Here is a 21,534-nt window from a genome sequence, read left to right on the forward strand (position 1 = left end):
TAGATATTTTAGGAAAACCATATAATTTTAAGTTATAATATTTCTTTAAAATGCAGTTATATTTAATGAATAAACCTCTGCCCCCATATCACTGAAACCTTCCCCTAGATTATTGAGAATGTTTTTATTCCCGCAAATTGACATGTAAACAAGAAATCTGTTATTATTTTAGATTCAACTATTTTAATGGAGTGCACACAAGTTTTATTGTCCGAATCATTTGATGTCAATAATGCCGTTACAGAAAAGATCCCAGTTAGTATCTTTATCTTAATTATGGTGTTATTTTTTGTACCAAGTATTCCTTCTTGACAAAAATTGTTGTCAATCATGTTTTGGTTGTAATTGCTAACTTCGGTTTATAATATAGTTAACTTTAAAGATTTGTACATTTTCTATTTAATTTCCCCTATTGTTGTGAATTAATTTAATTGTTATGAATAGGTTGCTACACTTTCGATTGATGGTGAATATCACACCATATACAACACAGAGAATGTCATTGGCAGAGAAAATTCATGCGATGTTGTTATTAGCAATAGTGTAAGTTTTTTTTTTAAGTTTCATTAGTGTTTATTTCTAGTGAAAAGTAGAATAATAAACGAGTTTCATTTTCATCAATAATTATTTTCTTTGACTTCTATCCTTAGTTTGATTTTATCTATATTGGTTTTAAATTGCATGAAGTGGTATTGTCAAATTTAATTATTATTATGTAGTTGTCATTTGAATCCAGCTCCTAATTCCCCAGTCTATTTGGTTCCCACAGAATGTTGGACCTTGTTAATCTTAATTAGAGAAGATCCTCTAGTTTAGTATAAAAGTTAAATTATTTTTAAGTGTTGTTGTTATAGATTTGGTTTTTAATAAGTCATGTTACATTATTCTTTATCAATTCATGAATGCAACATTGTCAATGCATTGGGTACTTATTTAAACTAAAGATCCAAATGGGCTAAAATGGTTATTGCTTGCCCATCTTGTAATCATAATATTAATACTTGTTACTCTCTGGGTTTTTAAAAATAAATTGTATCTATTCTCTAAAATATATATTTAATTACTGTCTTCGTTGTATCATAAATAGTTCATTATTTTAATTACTAATTGTAGCTTTGTGGAAATCACATTTACTGTGACATTGCTCGTTTGTAATTGACTATTTAGGCAAATCATTGTAAAAGTATGGTAATAAGTTTGATTCATTGTTTATATTAAGTTATCAAGATAAATTTATTTTTAAGTAAAAAATAACTTTTTGTTGATGTATTAACTCATTAACTTCTTATATCTATTACTGGAATTATAGTGCCCTAATTAAGCTACATGACAGCCAATTGTTAAATCTGAAAGGCCTGAATCTGTCACCTTTTGATATGTCTTATAACACTAAAGTTTTTATTCTCCTTCAATATGAAGTTACTTCATTCAATATGAAGCTGTCAGTTAATAATATTATTATAATAACAAAAAGAAGAGAGAGAAAATTAGTATGCACTTAGTGACAGCTTTATTATTATACCCAGCTGTTAATTTATTTCTGATATATATATTAGTGAGTTGATTTTTCACCTCAACATACTATTCTATTTCTTTTCACTCTTAATTATACACTACTGCTACTAATATTTATTATATAATTATTTAAAGTGTTACTAAAAATAAGTACTTTTTTTTCCCATAGGCTATATCGAGCAAGCATGCTGTCATTGAAGCAGAAGATTCTGATGCTCACTTGATTTATGATTTAGGAAGTACTAATAAGACGAAATTGGGCAAGGTTTAAAAAAAAAAATTATATTTATGAAATATTGTTTTTTATTATGATTTTATGATGCATATTACCTTTAATTATATTAGTTTGAATCTTCAATATTCTTTATTGCAGATGGTTCTTAAACCTCATGTTCGTTACCATATAAATGATGGAGACTATGTTACTTTCGGTAATGTTTCAGCACTATATAATGTAAGTAAAGTTTATTTTTATTAATAATATCTCCAAAAACAATGGATCTTTAATTGCTACTTCTCATTTTAGGTATCCAGAAAATATATAACAACACCTGTTAAAGGTAAGTAAAAGAATTTCATCATTAATTAAATTAGTTGTCCTACAAATGATTTTGATGATGACCAATATCTATGATCAATATACAGTTCTTACTTTGAAATAGTACAAACATGACTTCTGTTAAGAAACTAAAATAGGAGCAATAAAATAAAATCTTTGAGGATTTTTTTTTTTTCTACGCTAATTTTTATAAGTTGAAAAAAGCAGAAATTCAGTTTTCCAGCACTTGTAATAACAGATTTAGATAAAATCCTAAGGCATCATGAATGCCAGCATTGGCTGAAAATATCAAGTTTTCTTGATTATATATTTAATACTTGAGAACTGGTTTCACTTCATGTAAGTTCAACCATAAATGAAAATGAAAGAAAATCCAAACAGAACCACTATTGAACCTTTCTATGAAAAAAGGACTTTTAAAATTCCCTTATTGAATGAAACAGTTCTACCTATTTAAAAATGATGATACTTCTTTGTAACTTTGGTAAGTAACAAAGTGGATACTGAGGATTTTAAAAATGCAATCTCCTGAAAAACGGCTTTGACTACTAACACTTTTTTTTCCCGACTACTACCTCAATTTTGAATTGGCCATTTATAATAATTTTAAAATTTTTCCTGACAAAGACTTTTAATCTTTAAGAGAATTGAAGTATTACAAATTTAGAGAAAAAAATCTACAATAACTTCCAAATTTTTTAAACAAAATTTAAAACTCTAAAAGTTTTTGAAACTTTTTTTCCTATATCATTAATCTCAAAAAAATCTATATTGACTATTAATGGTAGGGGAATTAGTCTTAACGGTTTTGGTTCTTTTGCCGAACCTTGATTGCTACCTTCTAGGTTCAACGGTTGCTGGCTCATATTATATTGAGTGGGATGGTCAAGATTCATTTCTTTGGACCACCACAGAATACTTATTTACTCCCAATTACCCCCAAGAAATGCACTCTGGGATCTTGCCCTTTTTAGGTGATCATGGCCTCATATTCACAGTTAGGACTTAGCAGTTCGAATCTGATTCATAAGTTCAAGTTATAAATATTTCGTATTTACTTTTATATATTTTTTTTTAGGTACACCAGTGAATTCATGCTCCATTCCTGAAACACCTGAATGTCTTGTATCAACTTTAGAAATAGCTACTAGTACAAATGGCAAACAGAAAGTAATTATTTGGTTTCTTATTATTGAAAAAACTTAATTTGTAATGCATATTTAAAGATGAATGACTTCACTTGATAAAGTATTAGTAATTAATTATTTTTTTTTATTGTATTCACAACAGTGAATTTTAAGAGGTTAATTCTGCTTCTAATAAGATTAATAAAAAGTTTATTTAAATTATGGTCTTACTCTTTAAATATGCTTTGGTGATTTTAAGTATTATATTATTAATTAATACATGTTATTAAACCTGTGGCTTAAATTGCATACATAGAATAAAGGGGGAAAAAAGTATTAGATTATTAAATTTTATTTAAACTTTCATTTATAACTCAGAAAATATCAGCATGATAGAATAATATATTAAAAACAATCAAATTTAATTGTCTCACTCATTAATACTTCACAAATATGATTCATCATTGTATTACTTCAATTAAGTACAACCTTTAGTTACGTAACAGATTAATCTAATTATTGAGAGATCATTGATTGACAGTGTGTAGTATATAAAAGAAAGATGGTCTGGGTGCAATCAGAAGAACTCGAATAGCATTATAAATAATAAATGAATAAATAGTTTTATTACTATTTGAGTTGTTCTTATCACACTTGGACCATCTTCCTTTTATGATGCAATTACCTTATAAGATTAATTTTTATGTTTTTCCTTTAAAAATTGTTCTGCACAAGTTAATTTATTAAATTTGCATCCTAGTTTCAATCTCTTAATCAGTGAAAACAATCAAACTATGACGTTTTGCAGGATTAAACATTCATTTTAGGGTTCATAAACATTTAGTTCTTATTGTCTAATGTAATGAATAATTGAATTTAACAATATTTGTTTATTTTAGGTTGACAGTTCTCTTTTAGAATTATCTGACACAGATTTGTTTGATGAAAAAGAGGCTAATACTAATTTATATCCAAAAGAAATTCCAACCAGTCTATCTAAAACCAGTAGTGACATTTATGAATTAGATACATTATCCTTCGATGAAAATATCGAAAATCGTGTTAAAGAAATAACTCCTACAGTGGATCTGGATAAAATTACTGCCATTGAAGCTAAAGATAATGTTGAGATGAAGGGTTTTGATAGTGATCCACGTGAGCTAGTTCCCGATGAGAAACATATTTCAAAGGGTCTTCCTGTTTACGACAAAGATAAGGGAAAAAACAATTTTGGCTGGGAAGATTTTCCTGAAATCACTTCACCTGTTGAATTGGATTCGAGTGCTGATAACATTGCCTGTCTAAAGTCTAAAATAAGTTCATCTTTTTTAGATATTACTAACGATGATTTGAAATCTAATGAGCATGAGCCAAAAAGCATAGGAGGTGTTATCTTATCAGATTTATGTAAGTCGGCTCATGTTGAATCAAGTATGGTGGATATAAAAAAAGAAATTATACCATCATCATCTAAAGGAAGTGAATTAAAAATAGTTGATAAGACTGAAAAAAAATTAGGTTCTGAAGAAACTTTTATAGAACCTAAAATCACCAATGATTTTGACCTTAAAGATAGGGCAGATTCAGAAACAGATTGTTATATTCCTATGTCACAGAACATTGATATGTTTGAGGAAACTCCAGAAAAAACAATGGATGAAGGTGCTGAACAAGATGATGTCTATGAAATGCTTACACAAGTAAGTATCGAAGACAGAGGAGTAAATAATTCAATATATGATATACAAACTCAGATAGTTATAGCTGATAATGTCTCTGAATCCAAACTTGGTAAAACAAATGACCAAAACACAAAAAAATTGTCTATATTAGAACCAGCCACCCAACCATATGAAAATGATGAAGGAAACAATACTTCCTGTCTAAAAGTTAAGGTCGTAGATGAAACTGACAATGACTCTAGTTTTTTAAAATCTATATATGAAGCAGAAACACAACTCTGCTTGCAGAACTTCATTAAAGAACCTCTATTAACTATCAATCATAACAAAATAGATAAAAATGACAGAAATACCTCAGCTGTAGAAGAAGTAGCCACTCAGCCGCGTCCTCAGGATTCTATAAAAGTACTAGATTCCGTACCAACTGAAATTTCTAATAAAAGTGATGAAAATGAAGGTTTATTTACAACTATTATTGATGGGGCTACTCAACCATGCCCTGTTGAAACTTCTACTGATGCATCAAATTCTGTAAAAGAAGTTATGAATAGTAATAATGCAGAAAAACAAAACAGCAGTTTATTGTCTTCTATGTTTGAAGCTGCAACCCAGCCTTGTTCTGTGGATAAGCAACCTCAGTTATTACTTGACAAGATTGAGAATAATTCACTTGAAAAAATGTCTACAGCAGATTTATCAGCGTGTGATTGGTATGAAATAGCTACACAGCCCTGTCGACCTAGTTCAGAAACAGTAGTGGTATTGCAAGAGGAAATACAAAAAAATGAACCATCAAACAACAATGATAAAGTGTTTAATAAAGAAGCTGTACAAAATAGTAGCTTTTCTGTTTCCATGTATGAAATAGCAACTCAGCCATGTCCAAAAGATATTTTTCCTGAAAAAACTGAATCTGTTAATGAAACAACTTTAAATTCAGAATTAACAGTAATTAACGATCAAAGCAATAAAAATAACAGTTTTTCAATTTCAATGTATGAAATTGCTACTCAACCATGTCCAAAAGATATTTTTCCTGAAAAAACTGGATCTGTTAATGAAACAACTTTAAATTCAGAATTAACAATAATTAACGATCAAAGCAATAAAAATAACAGTTTTTCAATTTCAATGTCTGAAATTGCTACTCAACCGTGCCCAAAAGATATTTTTCCTGAAAAAGCTGAATCTGATAACGAAACAACTTTAATTTCAGAACTAGCAATAATGAACAAAGAAAACAATTTAAATGATAGTTTCTCAGCTTCCATTTCTGAAATAGCTACTCAGCCATGCCCAAAAGTTATTTCTCCTGAAAAAACTGACTGCATTAATGAAACAATTGTAAATTCAGATTTAACAAAAATGGATGATGAAAACAATAGAAATAACAGCTTTTCAACTTCAATGTGTGAAATAGCAACTCAATCTTGTCCAAAAGTTATTTCTCCTGGAAAAACTAATTCTATTAATGAAACTATTTCAAATGCAGAATTAACAATAATCAATGATCAAAAAAATGAAAATAACAGCTTTTCAACTTCATTATATGAAATAGCTACTCAACCATGCAGTTTTTCTAAAAAAAAGGAATCTATTAATGAAACAATTTCAAATCCAGAATTAACAAAATTGGAGGATGAAAACAATCAAAATAGCAGTTTTTCAATTTCATTGTGTGAAATCGCAACTCAACCATGTCCCTTATCTAGGACAGGAACAACTGATCAATACGAGTCTATCAAAAATGATGAAAATGTTAGCCATTTGAATCAAAAGGGTGCTTGTAATAAAATCAATATTAAAGAAACTAAAGCTCAACAAGTTAAAAAAGAAATAATACTGGCAGTTGATTCTAAAATAGTAACTAAAAATATTTTACCTTCAGAAATCATTCATGAAGTGGACACACTCCCTTTGCTTCATCCTGAAACTACACCTGACATTTCAAATAAAAGTGTCGAAGTAGTAAAGGATTCTTCAAATGATTTGTTGGAAGGTAAAAATATTAATCTTTCATCTTTAGATAAAACCAAAAACCTTATAAAATCTATGGTTAAACAAAACGAAACAATGCCTACTAACGCCACTAATACTGAAAGTTTTTTCGAAATAGCTACTCAACCTGTCCCATGCCAAGTTGATTTACACATCTCTGGTAATGATGTGAATCTTTCACCCATTCCAAAAGTCTCAGAAACAAGTTCTGAAGTGGAAAAAGTCGAAGTAGAAGTTGCTCTGGCTAAATCTGATCAAGATGAAGTGAAAGCAAAACATATTCAAGTTACTCATGAACCTAATGACTTTTCATTAACTGCTACCCTACCTAACACATTAACTGATAGTTTTTTTGAAGCCGCTACACAACCCTATAAAAATGACGGAGATGAAGATAGGAAGTTTCCTGATCCATTAACCAGTATATGCAATGATTTATCTGATGACAAAATAGGAGAAATCTCTGATGAACTCATGTATGGAAATATATCTACTAAATTAGATGATAAGAATAAAAATCTTCATGATGATAACACTAATAAAGGATCTAAAGAGCTTCGAAACAATCTGGAAACATCAGACAGTAATATATATGAAGCTCTTACTCACCAGGTTCTTCCTTTTTGTTCTCAAAAGAACATTTTCTTAGACAAAGTAAACTCTGAAAAAATGTCAACACAAGATCTTCAAAGGATTCTCGAATGTGATGATGTTACTCAAAAATATGATGAATTTAAGAAGAATACTACAATGCCAACAGTATCTAATCCAATTTTAAATAGCCAATTAGGTTTATCGAAAAATGATGTCAGTTCAATAAATGATAAAGCCCAGAATGTTAAAAACAGTAATGTATCTGAAAATGATATAATTATTAGTGAAAAGAGATGTGATGCTAAAATTGTAAAATTGTCATCTGAGTTAGAAAATAATTTTTCATTAGTACAAGATGTGAAGGATACAAAAAGCGTTGCTTTAGATGATGGAAGTGAAGATTTATTGAAATCTGCTACTAAAGAACTATGTAATGAACCTGATCCTGATTCGCAGGCCTCCTCCAGTAAAGTTCTTTTTATAGATAGTGATTCTTCTCAAGGACTAAATATTAGATCAAATAAAAAGCGTTGCAATGTTTTCCCTCCTGATTCACAAAGTTGTAGTAACATATTTCAAGATAATGAAGACTCATCTCAAGAGCTAAATATTAAATCTAATAAAAAGCGTTGCAACGTTTTCCCTCCTGATTCTCAAAGTTTTAGTAACATACTTCAAGATAATGAAGACTCGTCTCAAGAGCTAAATATTAAATCTAATAAAAAGCGTTGCAACGTTTTCCCTCCTGATTCTCAAAGTTTTAGTAACATACTTCAAGATAATGAAGACTCATCTCAAGAGCTAAATATTAAATCTAATAAAAAGCGTTGCAACGTTTTCCCTCCTGATTCACAAGATTTCACTTGTAAAAATTCAGAAATTATAACCAAAATATCTGAAGAAGAATGTGTTAAAACTCGAGACGAAAAGTCTGTTGACAATACCATATCTGATTCTTTGGGCAAAAACATTATTAAAAATAATGATATCGAAAAACCAAACACTCACGATACTTTAGTTAAAAATGATAGCCAGTCGGATATTAAGCATGATTCAAATAAGTCAAAGAATCAGTTAAGTTCTACTACTGAACATCAAAATAAAGTTGAAAAGAAAAAGTTTGGTAACAGGATTTCTAATTCAGGTAAAAGAAATAGTAAAGAAACCAAAAATAAAACACCACCTGAACGTGAGCGAGAATCAGCTTACATTTCTCGTGGTAATATCACCCTTCATTCTCCCAAAGTCTTATCAGAACTTGAAGAACAATTTAGGTTAACTAAAGTAGCCATGTCTCCTACGCAGCTGTCAGTTGTGAGTGATATTGAAGATGAGATCATTTTGAGCCAAGAAGTAAATGAACTAGACAAGCAAGGTATTAGAAGGAGTATTCGTAACAGAAATATAAAAAATTTGAAGAATAATAATTCACATGAGATAGTTGAGCTAGGTACTACTACATCAAATGAAAACTTTTCAAAAGAGAATGATAGTAAAAGAAAAGTGACCAATTCATTTTCAAGTACTTCAAAGAGGGAAAAATCTTTCAAAAAATTTAAAAAGGTTTCTCCATTAAAAAATAATTCACCCACCAAAGAAAAACTTGTAAAAGTAGCAACCAATGAAGCACATACTGAAATTGTAAGTAACAACTCTGACAATTCTCAGAATTCTGAAGAACTAGGCCGAGGGAAAAGAAAACGAACACGGACATCTTATGAAGGATTTATTTTAGAAGAAGACAAAAGAAGAACTTCTCGTAAAAAATTGTCATTTTCGAATTCTGAAGATAGTGAAAATCTGAACAGTAGTGAAAATATGAACGGTAGTGAAAATATGAACAGTAGTGAAAATATGAACAGTACAAATGCTAAAATTGAAGAAATCAATAACAGCGTTCTTGATGGCTTGTTGGATCACCAAGATAATGATGTTCCCAGTTACAGTATCAAGCAAACCGTTTCAGTTGTTTTACATGACATCCAGAAAGTCTCAGCTGAGGTCACTGAACCTACAGTTGAAAAAAATAAAATAACTAAAAAAAAAGCAGGTCCATTATCAAAGAAAAATGGAACATGTCAGGTTTTAGTTAATAAAGTATCAAACCTTCCAAATTCTTCGGTTAAAGATGAAGTTAAAAGTAAGCAAAATGAAACTGCTTCGAAAGACAAGAATTGTAGTTTTTCATTTAGTGAAAAACTTGATGAACTGTTTAACATTTGGGGGCCTGCTGATCGCGTTAAATTGTCCCCTAGAGTTGCAAAGAAATCATACAAACTACTAGCAGAAGGTAAAACTGAATCTACTAGTCCCGTAACTAATGTTAAAAAATCTCAAACATTAAATATTATGGATACAGAACCTAAGCCATCTACCAGCAAATCTAAGAAAAATAGCTTTAAGATAACTGAAAAGAAAAATGAACCTATATCTAATGTGAGAGTGAGTCCTGTTAGTACAAGCAGAAAGCGGATCCTGTCTCAGAAAAATGAAATAACAGAATTACCTGATGTCCCATCAAAACAGAGCAAGAAAAGGAGGAAGACTAATTCAGAGAACTCCGAAACCTCACTCGAACCAGACATAAATGATTGTGATTCTGAACTTCGTAAATCATCTAGAATTACTAGGAAAAAAAATGTTGATATCCCAATTCCTGATTGTAAACTTGAAAAAAATACTGAACAAATAAAGAGGACCTCCAATGAACTGCCGAAAAGAGTAAGCAATCGATCAAAAGAAAGCGTTGAAGATGCTGATCCAGTGAGTAATAAAAATGTCAAGGCTAGTTTGAGAAATTCAAGCAACACAACCATGAAGCCTCCATTACATGCTGCCGTTGTTAATGTAAAAAATAAAAATTTGAAAACAAAAAAAGAAAAGAAAAATCCAATCCATATCAAAGAGGATTTCTCTCCTGAAATTGCTCCGGAAGATTATTGTTTTTCCCAGGAATATAGCTTTCATGAAAATAAAACTGGAAAAGGGAGGAAGAAGCCATCTGAAAATTGCCCTGATCCACCTTTGATAATTAGAAGATCTGGACGCAAGAAAAATGAGGTAGATAATTTTAATTTTGTATTGTAAAGTTTTATATTTGGAGCTATCACATTATTTATTGCTAGTATACTCTTTTTTTTTTTTTGTTTATAGAAGGGTGCTGAGAAGAATTTTGAGAGTGTGATGTTTACTGGTTTTGCTGATAAAAAGACCAAGTCCCTTGTTAATGCGCTTGGTGAGACATAATACTTATTAGTTTTAATGTAGTTACCTTACCATTTTATAATAGTGCAACCTCAACTACTAGCAGTTTATTTTCTCAATTAGTTCAAAGTATAAATAATCATAGGTAATTTTTCCTGTAGGGGATATGAAGTGTCAAAAGAAAAGAAATCTCATGGAAAAGTAATGAATCCCAATTTGGATCCTTAAATTATTACTATAATTCTAATGAAAGAAATTTTAAAATATAACTGGTTTCAAAACTCCGATAGTTGTAGTTTGATGAATCAAGACCGGTTTATATATCAGTGCAATTTTATATTTATTAAATATTTATTACTTTCAAATTTTAGCTTAGTATATTTATTTATTACTATTAAATTTTAGCTTAGTATATTTACTTATTCTATTTTAATTTTATATGCATGTGTTAGAGTGTTTTTTTTTTTAATATTAATATATTATAAATGGGGACGACCATGTTGGGTTTTATATATAAATATTTTTTTTTTTACAATATTTAAAATGGGTATATATTATTTTATACTTTAACATAAATTTGATGGATGAGAGATGGAAAAAAAAGAGAGAAAATTTTGTAGAATTAAAATAATGGAAAAATTAAACATATTTAAAGTACGATAAAAAGCTGAAAAAAAAAAAAAAAAATTTAAATGCGCGAGGGAAGAAATAAATAATAAAAAAGAAAAAATAATTTATGTATAATTTTAGTACATAATGCAGACATTTTTATAATGTGACAGTTTAAAAATATTAATAATGCTGTGACTATTTATATGAATAGGTAGGATTATAAAAAAATTGTGCTTGACTAGTCATAAGTATACTTTTTAATTTAAATTTTATATAAGGCAACCCAATGAACTTAGGCAGCACATGTTTTTATTAAAGTGTTTTTCTCTCCTTGATAGTGGACATGAAGATCCTGTCAGGGCGTTCTTACAGGTTCTATTTTTCAAATCCATAAAATTTACTATTTTTGAGGTAACGTATAAAGCGATTGTCTCCGATGTGCCATGGGTTACTAATCACAAGTTGATTAGGTTTTAAAGTTATTTTATTCTATTTTTTTTTATGAGAAAGGTGAAGGTTAAATATGCTACCCTAATACGGGGGTTCTCAACATGTATAAAACCATTACATAATTTAGCTAGAATTTTGATATTTCTATTAATGTTTTTCCCTTTGTTACTTAAAAAATTCTTCAATATTATTTACTTCATAAAAAAATATAGTTATGTTAATTCAATAATATATGAGAGAGAGCCTTCAGTATAGTCAGAATGTTTTTTTCCCTTAGGATTTTATTCTTACATCTCTCTTATTTGATCCGATAATATATATTTATTATTATTATCACCATAAACAAACATTACTTTTAACAGATTTATATAATTTATACTTCCATTTTTTAAAAATTTATATCAATTGATCCTCTTAATTTTTTTATAGGTGGTCAGATAGTTGAGTCACCATTTACTTGTACTGTATTGGTAACGGATAAAATACGAAGAACTACAAAGTTTCTAGCAGCTCTTTCACGGGGGCTGCCAATTGTTTCCCCCCAGTGGCTTATTGACTCAAATGAGAATGGGAGATTCTTGGGTAAGTCAGCTTTTCATAATTTCCTATTGGATTGTATTACATATAATGTTGGTTTTGGAGAACAATATTAGAATATAAATGAACTTATTACTTTTTTTTGTTATTTTTACAATTAGTTATTGAATGATAATGAAATTTCGGATTTTAACTGAAAACATTGTACGTTTTCTATTTTTAAAATATTTAATTAATATATGAAATAATAATTACCCCACTTAGCAACACAAAGCTAGAATATTTAGTGTTATAATATGCAAATTTTCAACAATATTATCCTTTTTCACCTTCCACATTCATTCTGTTTTCCACATCTTGGATATTCTTTTTATCAACCTGTTTAATTACATCTTTTAATATTTCTATTACTTCCATATTTATAAAAATATTTCTACGTTCAACTCCTCAAAACGTAAGTTTATGCAACAGTTTGTATACCAACCAGTACTTTTTTAGGAGTAGCACCCATCTTGGGTTCTAGTGCCACATATTTATATTTATTTAATTTTTTTTTTTTCGTTTGACATTGGACTCCTTTTAGAATTCATAAAAATGCCGGTTTCTTCCTGAATAATGTTTCTTGGTATTGTCATATCCACTTCACAGGTGTTACCACCAACAGTTTAAAATTATTATGGTAAGTGATCACTCTTACTTGCCCAATGATGCTGGCTTTAGCTAAAATACATGTATGTATTTAAGCACCTGACCATTGTTTTTTTACCATAATCTGATCATGTAGAAAGAAAGATTTATATTTTTTTTAAAAAAAATTATCTGACTTTTTAAGTACAAAATACCTCTGATGTTATAACAAAAAGACAAAAGCCTACGAGTATCATGGTTACAAGTGGGATGAATTTGATATAAATCAGATCTACCCTACACCTTACTTTATAAGAAAGTTTAAATGAGACTATGCCATCATGGCTTTGAGTGAATTGTTCAAAGCAAAAAGAAAGTATGGCCAAGGTTATTTAAAAATCTTGATCAAGATTGCCTTTAACAAAGACTTGTAACAGTGATAAAAAAAACAAAATGTGTGTGAGCTGCTGCCCTCCATATCACTTATTTATCATGATTATTTTCAAATTCAATAAACAGCTCAAGAAACCACCCTGAGGATCTCTGAGTGACAATCAATAGAATGTGGAAGAGTGAAAAACTAGTAACTTGTGTTTTCAAGTAATAACACATTATTGTAATTTTATCCAAAATGAAACATTTTAAAATTTTAAGTATTGATACATTATCTTCCTAATCTGTAATATAACAAAATGAAAGAAAATTGGTCAGAGATATAATACTTTCCCCTCCAAACATATTGAATTAAAAACCCTTGATACTAAATGTGGTGTACCTCTATAAAGCTTCTAAAAATACCTTTTAAAATAATTTTTTTACCACCATAAGTTCAATAAACCTATAATATAGCAGTTTTTACTAAATAGATGGTGTATGTTAATTTACAGATATTTACTATCTCATTTCACAAAAGTTCTGTCTCAATCTTACCATATCTCTGTTTCTATATTTCAGATTCCAGTGGCTTCCTATTATCGGATCATGAAGCTGAAAGAATGTTTTCTTTTAATTTGAAAAAATCTATCGAAAAAGCCCAAAATGGTAAAGTACTTGATGGTTGGGCTATTTTCGTTACACCCTCAGTTAAACCTTCACCAGAGGAAATGAAAAGTGAGTATAAGCATTAATTATATATTAGATTTGAGTATGGTTTGTAGATAATATAAAACATAGCAGAAAAATTGGAATTCCAGGAGTGAAGAAAACTGTCCCTTATTTTGAAAGGCAATTTTATAAAAACTTATAACATTATAAACAAATTAATCATTTTGCCATAAAACAATGACATTGAAAGTACATTTCACAAAGTTTTGAACTATTTATCTTTCAAACGATGTCGTTCATTTCCAGTACACTGTTCCAACCAAGTTTAACATCAATCTTTTATTAATTTCATAGCAGATGTTACCTGCATCCAATTTGATTTAGCCACATTCGAAAAAGAAAAAGCAATGGCAAGGGGACCGCACTGTAAGGGGGTTCAATTTTAACCTCCAAGAAATTGGATTCTGTTCAGATGAGCAAGCTAACTGTTACCTTTTAACATCCTAGAGAAATATATTGCATTTCTCTATTTATGTTTACAGGTTAGGATAACCACTCCTATGCCTGGTCATTTTGAGTTATTTCTATTAAGCTTTCGGTCATCCACTCTCCCTAGTAGAGAAGATGATTTCCCAAGCAACAAATTTTTTGTCATTCTATGCCCTAGTTGATTCACCCAAGTTGGATATTTTTGTTATATTTTTTCCCCTGATGTTTGATGATATGAATATCATAATTTGGCTCCATCATAATATATATAGTAAAGCCTTTTGAATCATATTTATATTTTTTAGACTAATAATCCAAACATTTTTAATAATTTTTTATTTTCCCAATATTTTATAAATTAGGCAAAGTTCTTAACAATGCACGTTCTGGATGATTTAGAGAACACATCAGTAACATGATCTTAGTCTAGTTTAATTAAATGTTTGTGGTATCTAGTGATCATTTAAAGTTGATTTAGATCTTATCAAGAATGAATTATCAATTAATTCCTTAAAATTACACAATTCTATTTGTTGTTAGGTATAATTGAATGCAGTGGAGGAAGGTTCTTGTCTAGAGAACTTACACGATGGCCTACAAATTCACTTATAGTTTCTTGTGACGAAGATCGTGCCATGTGGCCAAAGTTTTCTAAAAAAGGGAAAGCACCTATTATTGTTGATAATGAAGCCATTCTTTTGGGAGTGCTGAGGCAAGAATTAGATTTAGAGTCTCACAAGCTGTTATAAAATACTCATTTCTTTCGAAAGGGTTTGATAACTACCAAATACTTAATTTTGGGATTAATGGATGATTTAGTTTTCTTTTATTCTGAATTATTACTCCCAAAAAAGCAAAACTTCAAAAGAAGAAAAGAAACTGTATTGTAAATTGTTTTTTCTATAGAATACTTCCTAGATGATGGAAGAGATTCATATTTTAAAGTTTTCTATCTCTATTTTCAAACTTTTTAAAGAGTTCTAATTTTGTAAAAAAAAAAAAAAAAAATGAAAAGAAAAATTATTGTTATAATTTTGTAAATTATTGTTAATTAGTTTTATTTTACAAAAAGGGAAATGTTTTTCTGTTTCTTGTCCTCATTTATTAAGAAAGTTCATAACCAGATGAATTTTAGTTGATTTATGTTTGCTTGTTGATTTTCTTGTCTTGTTTTATCTTTTTTTTATCCTCCAGTACATCCTTAAAAAATATAATAGCAGGCACTGAGAGAACCTAGTAAGTTCTGTTTTATTTTAGTTTTTTTTTTTTCATTATTGCAACTATTTATATTAATCAATGTTTTTGTTTAATTAGTGTGAATGCTGTAAATATACGAGGATGATTAAATTAGATTTTTGTTAAACTAAATTTATTTTAATCAGTTATAACAATTTATGGATATAGCTTAATTTATTTTGAATACATTTTTTAAACTATCATGGTATTATGGTTTTTTTTTTTTTACAAATTAATCATTTGTATTTTATTCTATATTTTCTATTTTGCATTATTTTATTTTCTTGAGATTTTCCTTAATGATAATTTTCTAATTATTAGAAATTGTTGGTAGTAGATTTCTCAATGTACTTAATCAAAATTTACAGTCCACAATAACTTATTAATTATTAAGGAATTCACCTATAGACAACAATAACTGAGTTGACATATTTAAAGATGAAAACGATTCAAATTATTTCCTCTGATCATACTGAAAGGAAATATGACCAGAGAAATACGATGCATTTGACCAGAGAATTAATCAATAAAAATGGATATATCTGTGCTCAGTTTCATGTACTGCTGGAAGATTAATTTTTAGTTATCACATATTCACGCATCAACTAATGATAGAAATCGATTATCAACCAAAACTATTTTTTTTTTTTTTTTAAATCATCATCAATGCCAAGGTTAGGATGCAGAAACGACCGATTCTATTCTGAATATCAATTAATTTTTTTTCCTAATATATTTATTGTGTATTTATTTGTTACACAGGGCGACTTTGTAACTCTGGAGATCTATAAATATTTGCTGTTATGTCTACTTTGAAATTATTCAACCATGTTGGGATTAGTATTTTACAATTGGATTCTAATATGAGCATTAAATTATAATCGTAGGCCATGTTTTTATGTTGCTGGAAAAAAGGCACAAATATTATCCCACAAAATAACCCATCCTCTAAATAATAGTAATACGATACATAATAAATAAATAGATATTTGGCTTATTTGAAAAAAAAAAGTATTTCTCAGTTTTTAAAAATCCATAAAATAAAAACGAAATTAGTTGTATACAATATAGAAAGATCTGACAAAAATGAACTATATATTTGACTATTTTCAAAAATTTTACATCTAAATTAGTCATCTCCTCAATTAAATTAAATGATTGAGTTTAATCTTCTACAACATAATTTAGTAAAATAAAAATCATTTTTGTCTAAGTATTCATGGTATAAAATTAAATTTAAATAATTATGCAATAAGATATTGATTTTAACATTTTTAAGGTTAAAATATTTTATGGTATCTTTCTTCATAAAATTTATTATTCATGTGAAAAAAAAATTGTATTTCATTATTCATTGTTAAACATTGTGAATTAAATTCAAAAATTATTTTAACGATCTAATATTCTAAGAAGATGGAAAGTAAAAATTGAAATTGGACGGATAAGGATTTATACTATGCTAGTTTGGACACTTTTTTTTTTTTAAAGCAGACTTTCATGAATATACTCGATTATGTATTTACAGGCTCAAGATCCTTATGCTTTAAATGTTTTTATATCAGCCATTTGTTTGTTCAATGCTTTCTTCAAATTTCTATGTATTACGAGCCAGCTACACTGTATAGAAGCAGATGTACTATCTAATGCCTTCATGGTTGATTAAGGTGGTCCAATGTTTTAGGTTTTATGAGAATTATAAAAATAATAAGTAACCATTATTTTCAACCGGAGTTCCACGTATAAATTACTTCTATTGTATGATCGGAACGGAAGAAGCATTCATTTATTTAATTTAATCTAAAAAAAAAATTATTTATGAGACATGTATTTTGTTTCCACTTGTTGTTCTTCATGTTGAAGTGGTCTTTCTACATACATAAAGTTTCATCACTTCGTTTAATGGTTGAATTATAAAAAATGTTAAAATATTTTTGGTAATGAATATGTGTAAATATGAATATAATATGCATTTATTTACTGTTCATTGAATTATGTATTCCATTTTTAATATTATTACTTTTAGAACATGTATAAAATTGCTCAAAAATTAATTGATTTTATGTTATATTAAAAGGATTATTTGAAGGGCTTGGGGTTAAGAATATGATAAGCCAGATTATAATATTTTTTTAGTAGAAGACAGAGAACAGTTTCAAAAATTTCTGCAATTCTTATTTAATGTTTTATAGTGTATAGTTTATATTCCATAATATTGTAAGTAAATAAGATGGAATCATGATGTTAATCAAAGTAATGCAATAAATAGCTTAATAGAAAACAGAGAAGAACTATGCACAAAATTATGGTTTGTCACATTCTTCCCCCTAATCATTCATTTATATTTTTACCTCATTTTTTATAGACTATTAATAAATTAATGAAATCTTTATGACTTGACTTAATTTTATGATAGTACTGAAAAAAAAAAAACTCTTGATGAAATGCTGTTTATATTGGATGTGGATTTATGTGGAATATTGGAAATTGAAAGCTGTGTGATCTCATTTAAATGCTTTGATTAAAACTTGGTATTCAACATTTCTTTTTTCTTGTCTTGAAATAAAATGAATCTTTATTCTGTAACATTTACTCCCCTATGAATGTCTGGGAACATTGAACATGAATCTTAGGTAGAAAATCTTATCTGATGCTCACCTGATAGTCCTCTCTACACTAATGATCCATAGTCTAAATTGGGGGCAAATCAGCCAGGAATCTTAAGAGCTCTGTTTAAGGATCAAAATGGAATTTCAGATGATTTGGGAAATAAGATTACTCCGAGTTGATCAAAGGTAGCTCTAAGATTTTTTTTATATAGGTTTGGAAATCAACTGGTATAATGATGAATTATAGAGGAGGGCTTAAAAGATGAGAATCACCTTAGTTTTAACTTGATTTAGGTACAACAGAAGTCAAGTGATTAAAAATGATAGTATCATTCTGGAGCTTATAAGGCGCCTAGAGCACATTGAAAGAGTTGAAGGATATTTATATTTGTTGGTCATCTGCATACAAATACAACTTAATTTTCCATTGTTATTAAAACCCTGTTACTTTATCCACCACTCCTAAATCAAAATAAATGGAAAATTAGGTTGGTTAGAGGGAAGATCTCTGAAAAACACCACGTGAGAGAAGTAGTTATGATGAGGGTGGTTCATTAGGGATAATGACAGTTACTGAGCTAAAAGACATGAGGCAGTGGAACCAATCCCTTATAATAAAGGTAAATGTTTAGTTTAGAGAGAAGATATTTAAAAAACAACAATATTTACCAAAGTTATTTTGAAAAATATATATTTGTTATATATTACTTAAGAAATCAAAATGTCCTCGTTTCATCATTTTTGAAAAAAATGAGAAAAACAAACCGTCTGTGAAACTTAAAAATAACTAGCAAAATAAATTTAAGTTGTGTAAATATGTCATGGTACAAATTAGGAAGGTACTAGAAGAGTAGTCCTGCTAGCTACTTTTAACTGTAGAACAAAATTCACAGTTCCATTGATAATGTCACACTATTTAAACTTTCTGTTGGACACTGTTAGTTTTAAAATGTTATTCTGTAGGTTCAGTTAACATTTAGTAATTGTTGATGTAGATCCAGCTGACTTCTCTCTAGAAAAAACAATTCCCATTTGTGATCTTGGCCTTACTAAGTAGGGGTACGTGTTGGAAGATAAGAGATGGATTGCTTCCCAAGCAGTGTCCAATAGTTAGTGTACAGTTGGTACCAAACTCCCCTTCATATTTTCAAGCATTAATTTAAACATAGTAAAAAATTTAATTTTGTTTTCTTAAGTTTACTCTGTGGACGGCACATGGTTTTCATTCTTTCTTCACTTATTCATTATTCCCAAATAATATGTTTATTTTTTTACTACAATCTTCATATAATTTGTTCATTTTAAATAGGATCTATTATTTTTCTCTTGAATAAATCGAATCTTTCTTTTTTTCTTTCTGAATTACACAATTGTGGTATCTTAAATAGTAGAACATAGTTTAAGTAATAATTGAAATCTTGATGTTTGATGTTAATGTGAAATGTTAATTATTGGGCATTTATTTTATATTTGTCTTTGTTATTAGCAAACAAACGTTAACTTTTATTCGTGCATTCACTTGGTTTTTGAGTTTGGTTAATAGTATTAGAAAGTTTTTCTTATATTAGGATATAACAAATATAGAGTGCAGTGTTTTTATACTGATTGTTGTTTGTGGAATTATTGATAGTAACAGAATTTGTCTTGTTCATAGTGTTATTTGTATTTGTGTATCCTAAATATCTTATCAGGTAATTCAGTGTAAATCCTACTCAGATCCTTATATCTTTCCTTTAAAAAAAGCTAACACTACTTTGGAAATATATTTAGTGTAATTATTTTATGATGTAAAGATGATAAAATGTAATTTTTTTGTTTTTATCGATTTCTGACAAAGTAGTTTTTAAGAAAAATTTTACTAAATATAAAAAGATGCTAAACAATTGCTTTATTTCAACTCCATTGTATTTTTTATGTTGGAACAAGTAATGGAAAAAAATTGATAAATAGCTGACTGAAAGTGACTATGACTTAATTCTTTAGTATACTTAATTAGAATTTCTGTTTTATTTTTTTGTAGAAAATTTTTTTCTTGTATTAATTTGTTATGTACCTACAAATGAACTTATTGGTTCAGGTTGTTGTTTAAATTCCAAAGGAACATTTTGAATTTTATGTTGATTTGACGAAGAAATATTTTTATAATTTTAATTAGAATCCATCTTGTATTGTGATTATTTTGACTATTAAGAATATTTTCACCTACATTTCAGACTAAAAAATATTTTAAGTTAAGCAAATTGCCATATTTTTGTTGTTCTTAAGTTTTTAACCCTTTCTCTACCAATTACGAAAAAATTAAGAAAACAAAAAAAGTAGCCTTGAAATTTATTATTATCAAGGATGGAAAAGTTTTGCAATTTATTTTTTTGTGTCAGAAATGGGTTTATGTCCCTGTGGAAGGTGCAAGGTATCCCAATGACATGAGGAAGCAATCCCATTTCCCGCAGACTTGACTCTACAGACAATTTAAAGCATCCACTGGAAGTGAAAGGGTTAATGACAATAAAAATTACTTGTTGATCACTTTTGTGCAATGCTTTAATAGGTTATAATTTTAAGTCTATAAGATTTAATTATCGGTTTAGACTGTAAATAAAAGAGGATATTAATTTGTAAATAGTTCTTAACTTCGTAATTAAGATTATGATTGTTTCAAGATTACTATCCTAATCTTAATTTTTGTTTTCTTTTTATAAGTTTATGTATATTAATTACATTATTTCATGTAAATGAAAAAAAAGAATTCATGATGTTATTTTAGTTTTAAAGCAATCTATGTTTAAAGTTTTTTAAAAATTACAATTTAGATTAAAAGCTTTAATTTTGTTACCTAGCACCATTGAAAATAGTTATGAAAAGGGAAATATGATGGCATTATTTAGTTGTTTTTTTTTTTAGAATAAACATCATTATAAAAGATTTTGTTTAATTTTATTTTAATGCCCCAAAATAAAGATCACTGTTAACAGTAGTATTATAAGAGCCAATTTGTGGTAATTGTTTTAAAATTATTTGCCACTGGCATCATGTAGTCTCAAAAATATGATTTTAAGAAGGAATAAAGTTTTAGAATTCTTTCAATTGAGAGAAGTAATGCTAACCATCTGGTTTTGTTCCTTACTAGAAAGAGCATGTATTCCATATCAGGTTTATCACAAAGGTTTCACGAACACCTTGCTTCTGATGAATATCAGTGCTTTGCTTTAATAATGCTACATCTGACAAAAAGTTTGTTTTTGATGTATCCTATA

At 28.4% G+C, this 21,534-nt stretch overlaps 1 protein-coding gene across 1 annotated transcript; it reads left to right on the forward strand.

The window, feature by feature from the left end:
• The first annotated feature begins 82 nt into the window (after positions 1 to 82).
• Positions 83 to 21,193, forward strand: LOC106681493 (fap1 adhesin). The gene is made up of 11 exons (XM_014421834.2): positions 83 to 255; positions 445 to 543; positions 1,685 to 1,780; positions 1,889 to 1,969; positions 2,042 to 2,075; positions 3,153 to 3,244; positions 4,101 to 10,535; positions 10,629 to 10,710; positions 12,171 to 12,323; positions 13,860 to 14,015; positions 14,979 to 21,193. The coding sequence occupies exons 1-11, from the start codon at positions 187 to 189 to the stop codon at positions 15,185 to 15,187; spliced, it is 7,506 nt and encodes a 2,501-aa protein (XP_014277320.1). The 5' UTR covers positions 83 to 186; the 3' UTR covers positions 15,188 to 21,193.
• The last annotated feature ends 341 nt before the right edge of the window (positions 21,194 to 21,534 follow it).

Source organism: Halyomorpha halys, unplaced genomic scaffold (assembly GCF_000696795.3).
Source record: "Halyomorpha halys isolate HHAL.00 unplaced genomic scaffold, Hhal_1.1 Scaffold343.1, whole genome shotgun sequence".
Taxonomy (NCBI): domain Eukaryota; kingdom Metazoa; phylum Arthropoda; class Insecta; order Hemiptera; family Pentatomidae; genus Halyomorpha; species Halyomorpha halys.

What these genes read in the sequence shown, in the direction of transcription:
- LOC106681493 (XM_014421834.2), top strand. Translation starts at nt 187, where the DNA reads ATGGAGTGCACACAAGTTTTATTGTCCGAATCATTTGATGTCAATAAT. An exon ending in ATAAGACGAAATTGGGCAAG is followed by an intron (nt 1,781 to 1,888) that starts GTTTAAAAAAAA and finishes TCTTTATTGCAG; the next exon opens with ATGGTTCTTAAACCTCATGT. An exon ending in GTACAAATGGCAAACAGAAA is followed by an intron (nt 3,245 to 4,100) that starts GTAATTATTTGG and finishes TGTTTATTTTAG; the next exon opens with GTTGACAGTTCTCTTTTAGA.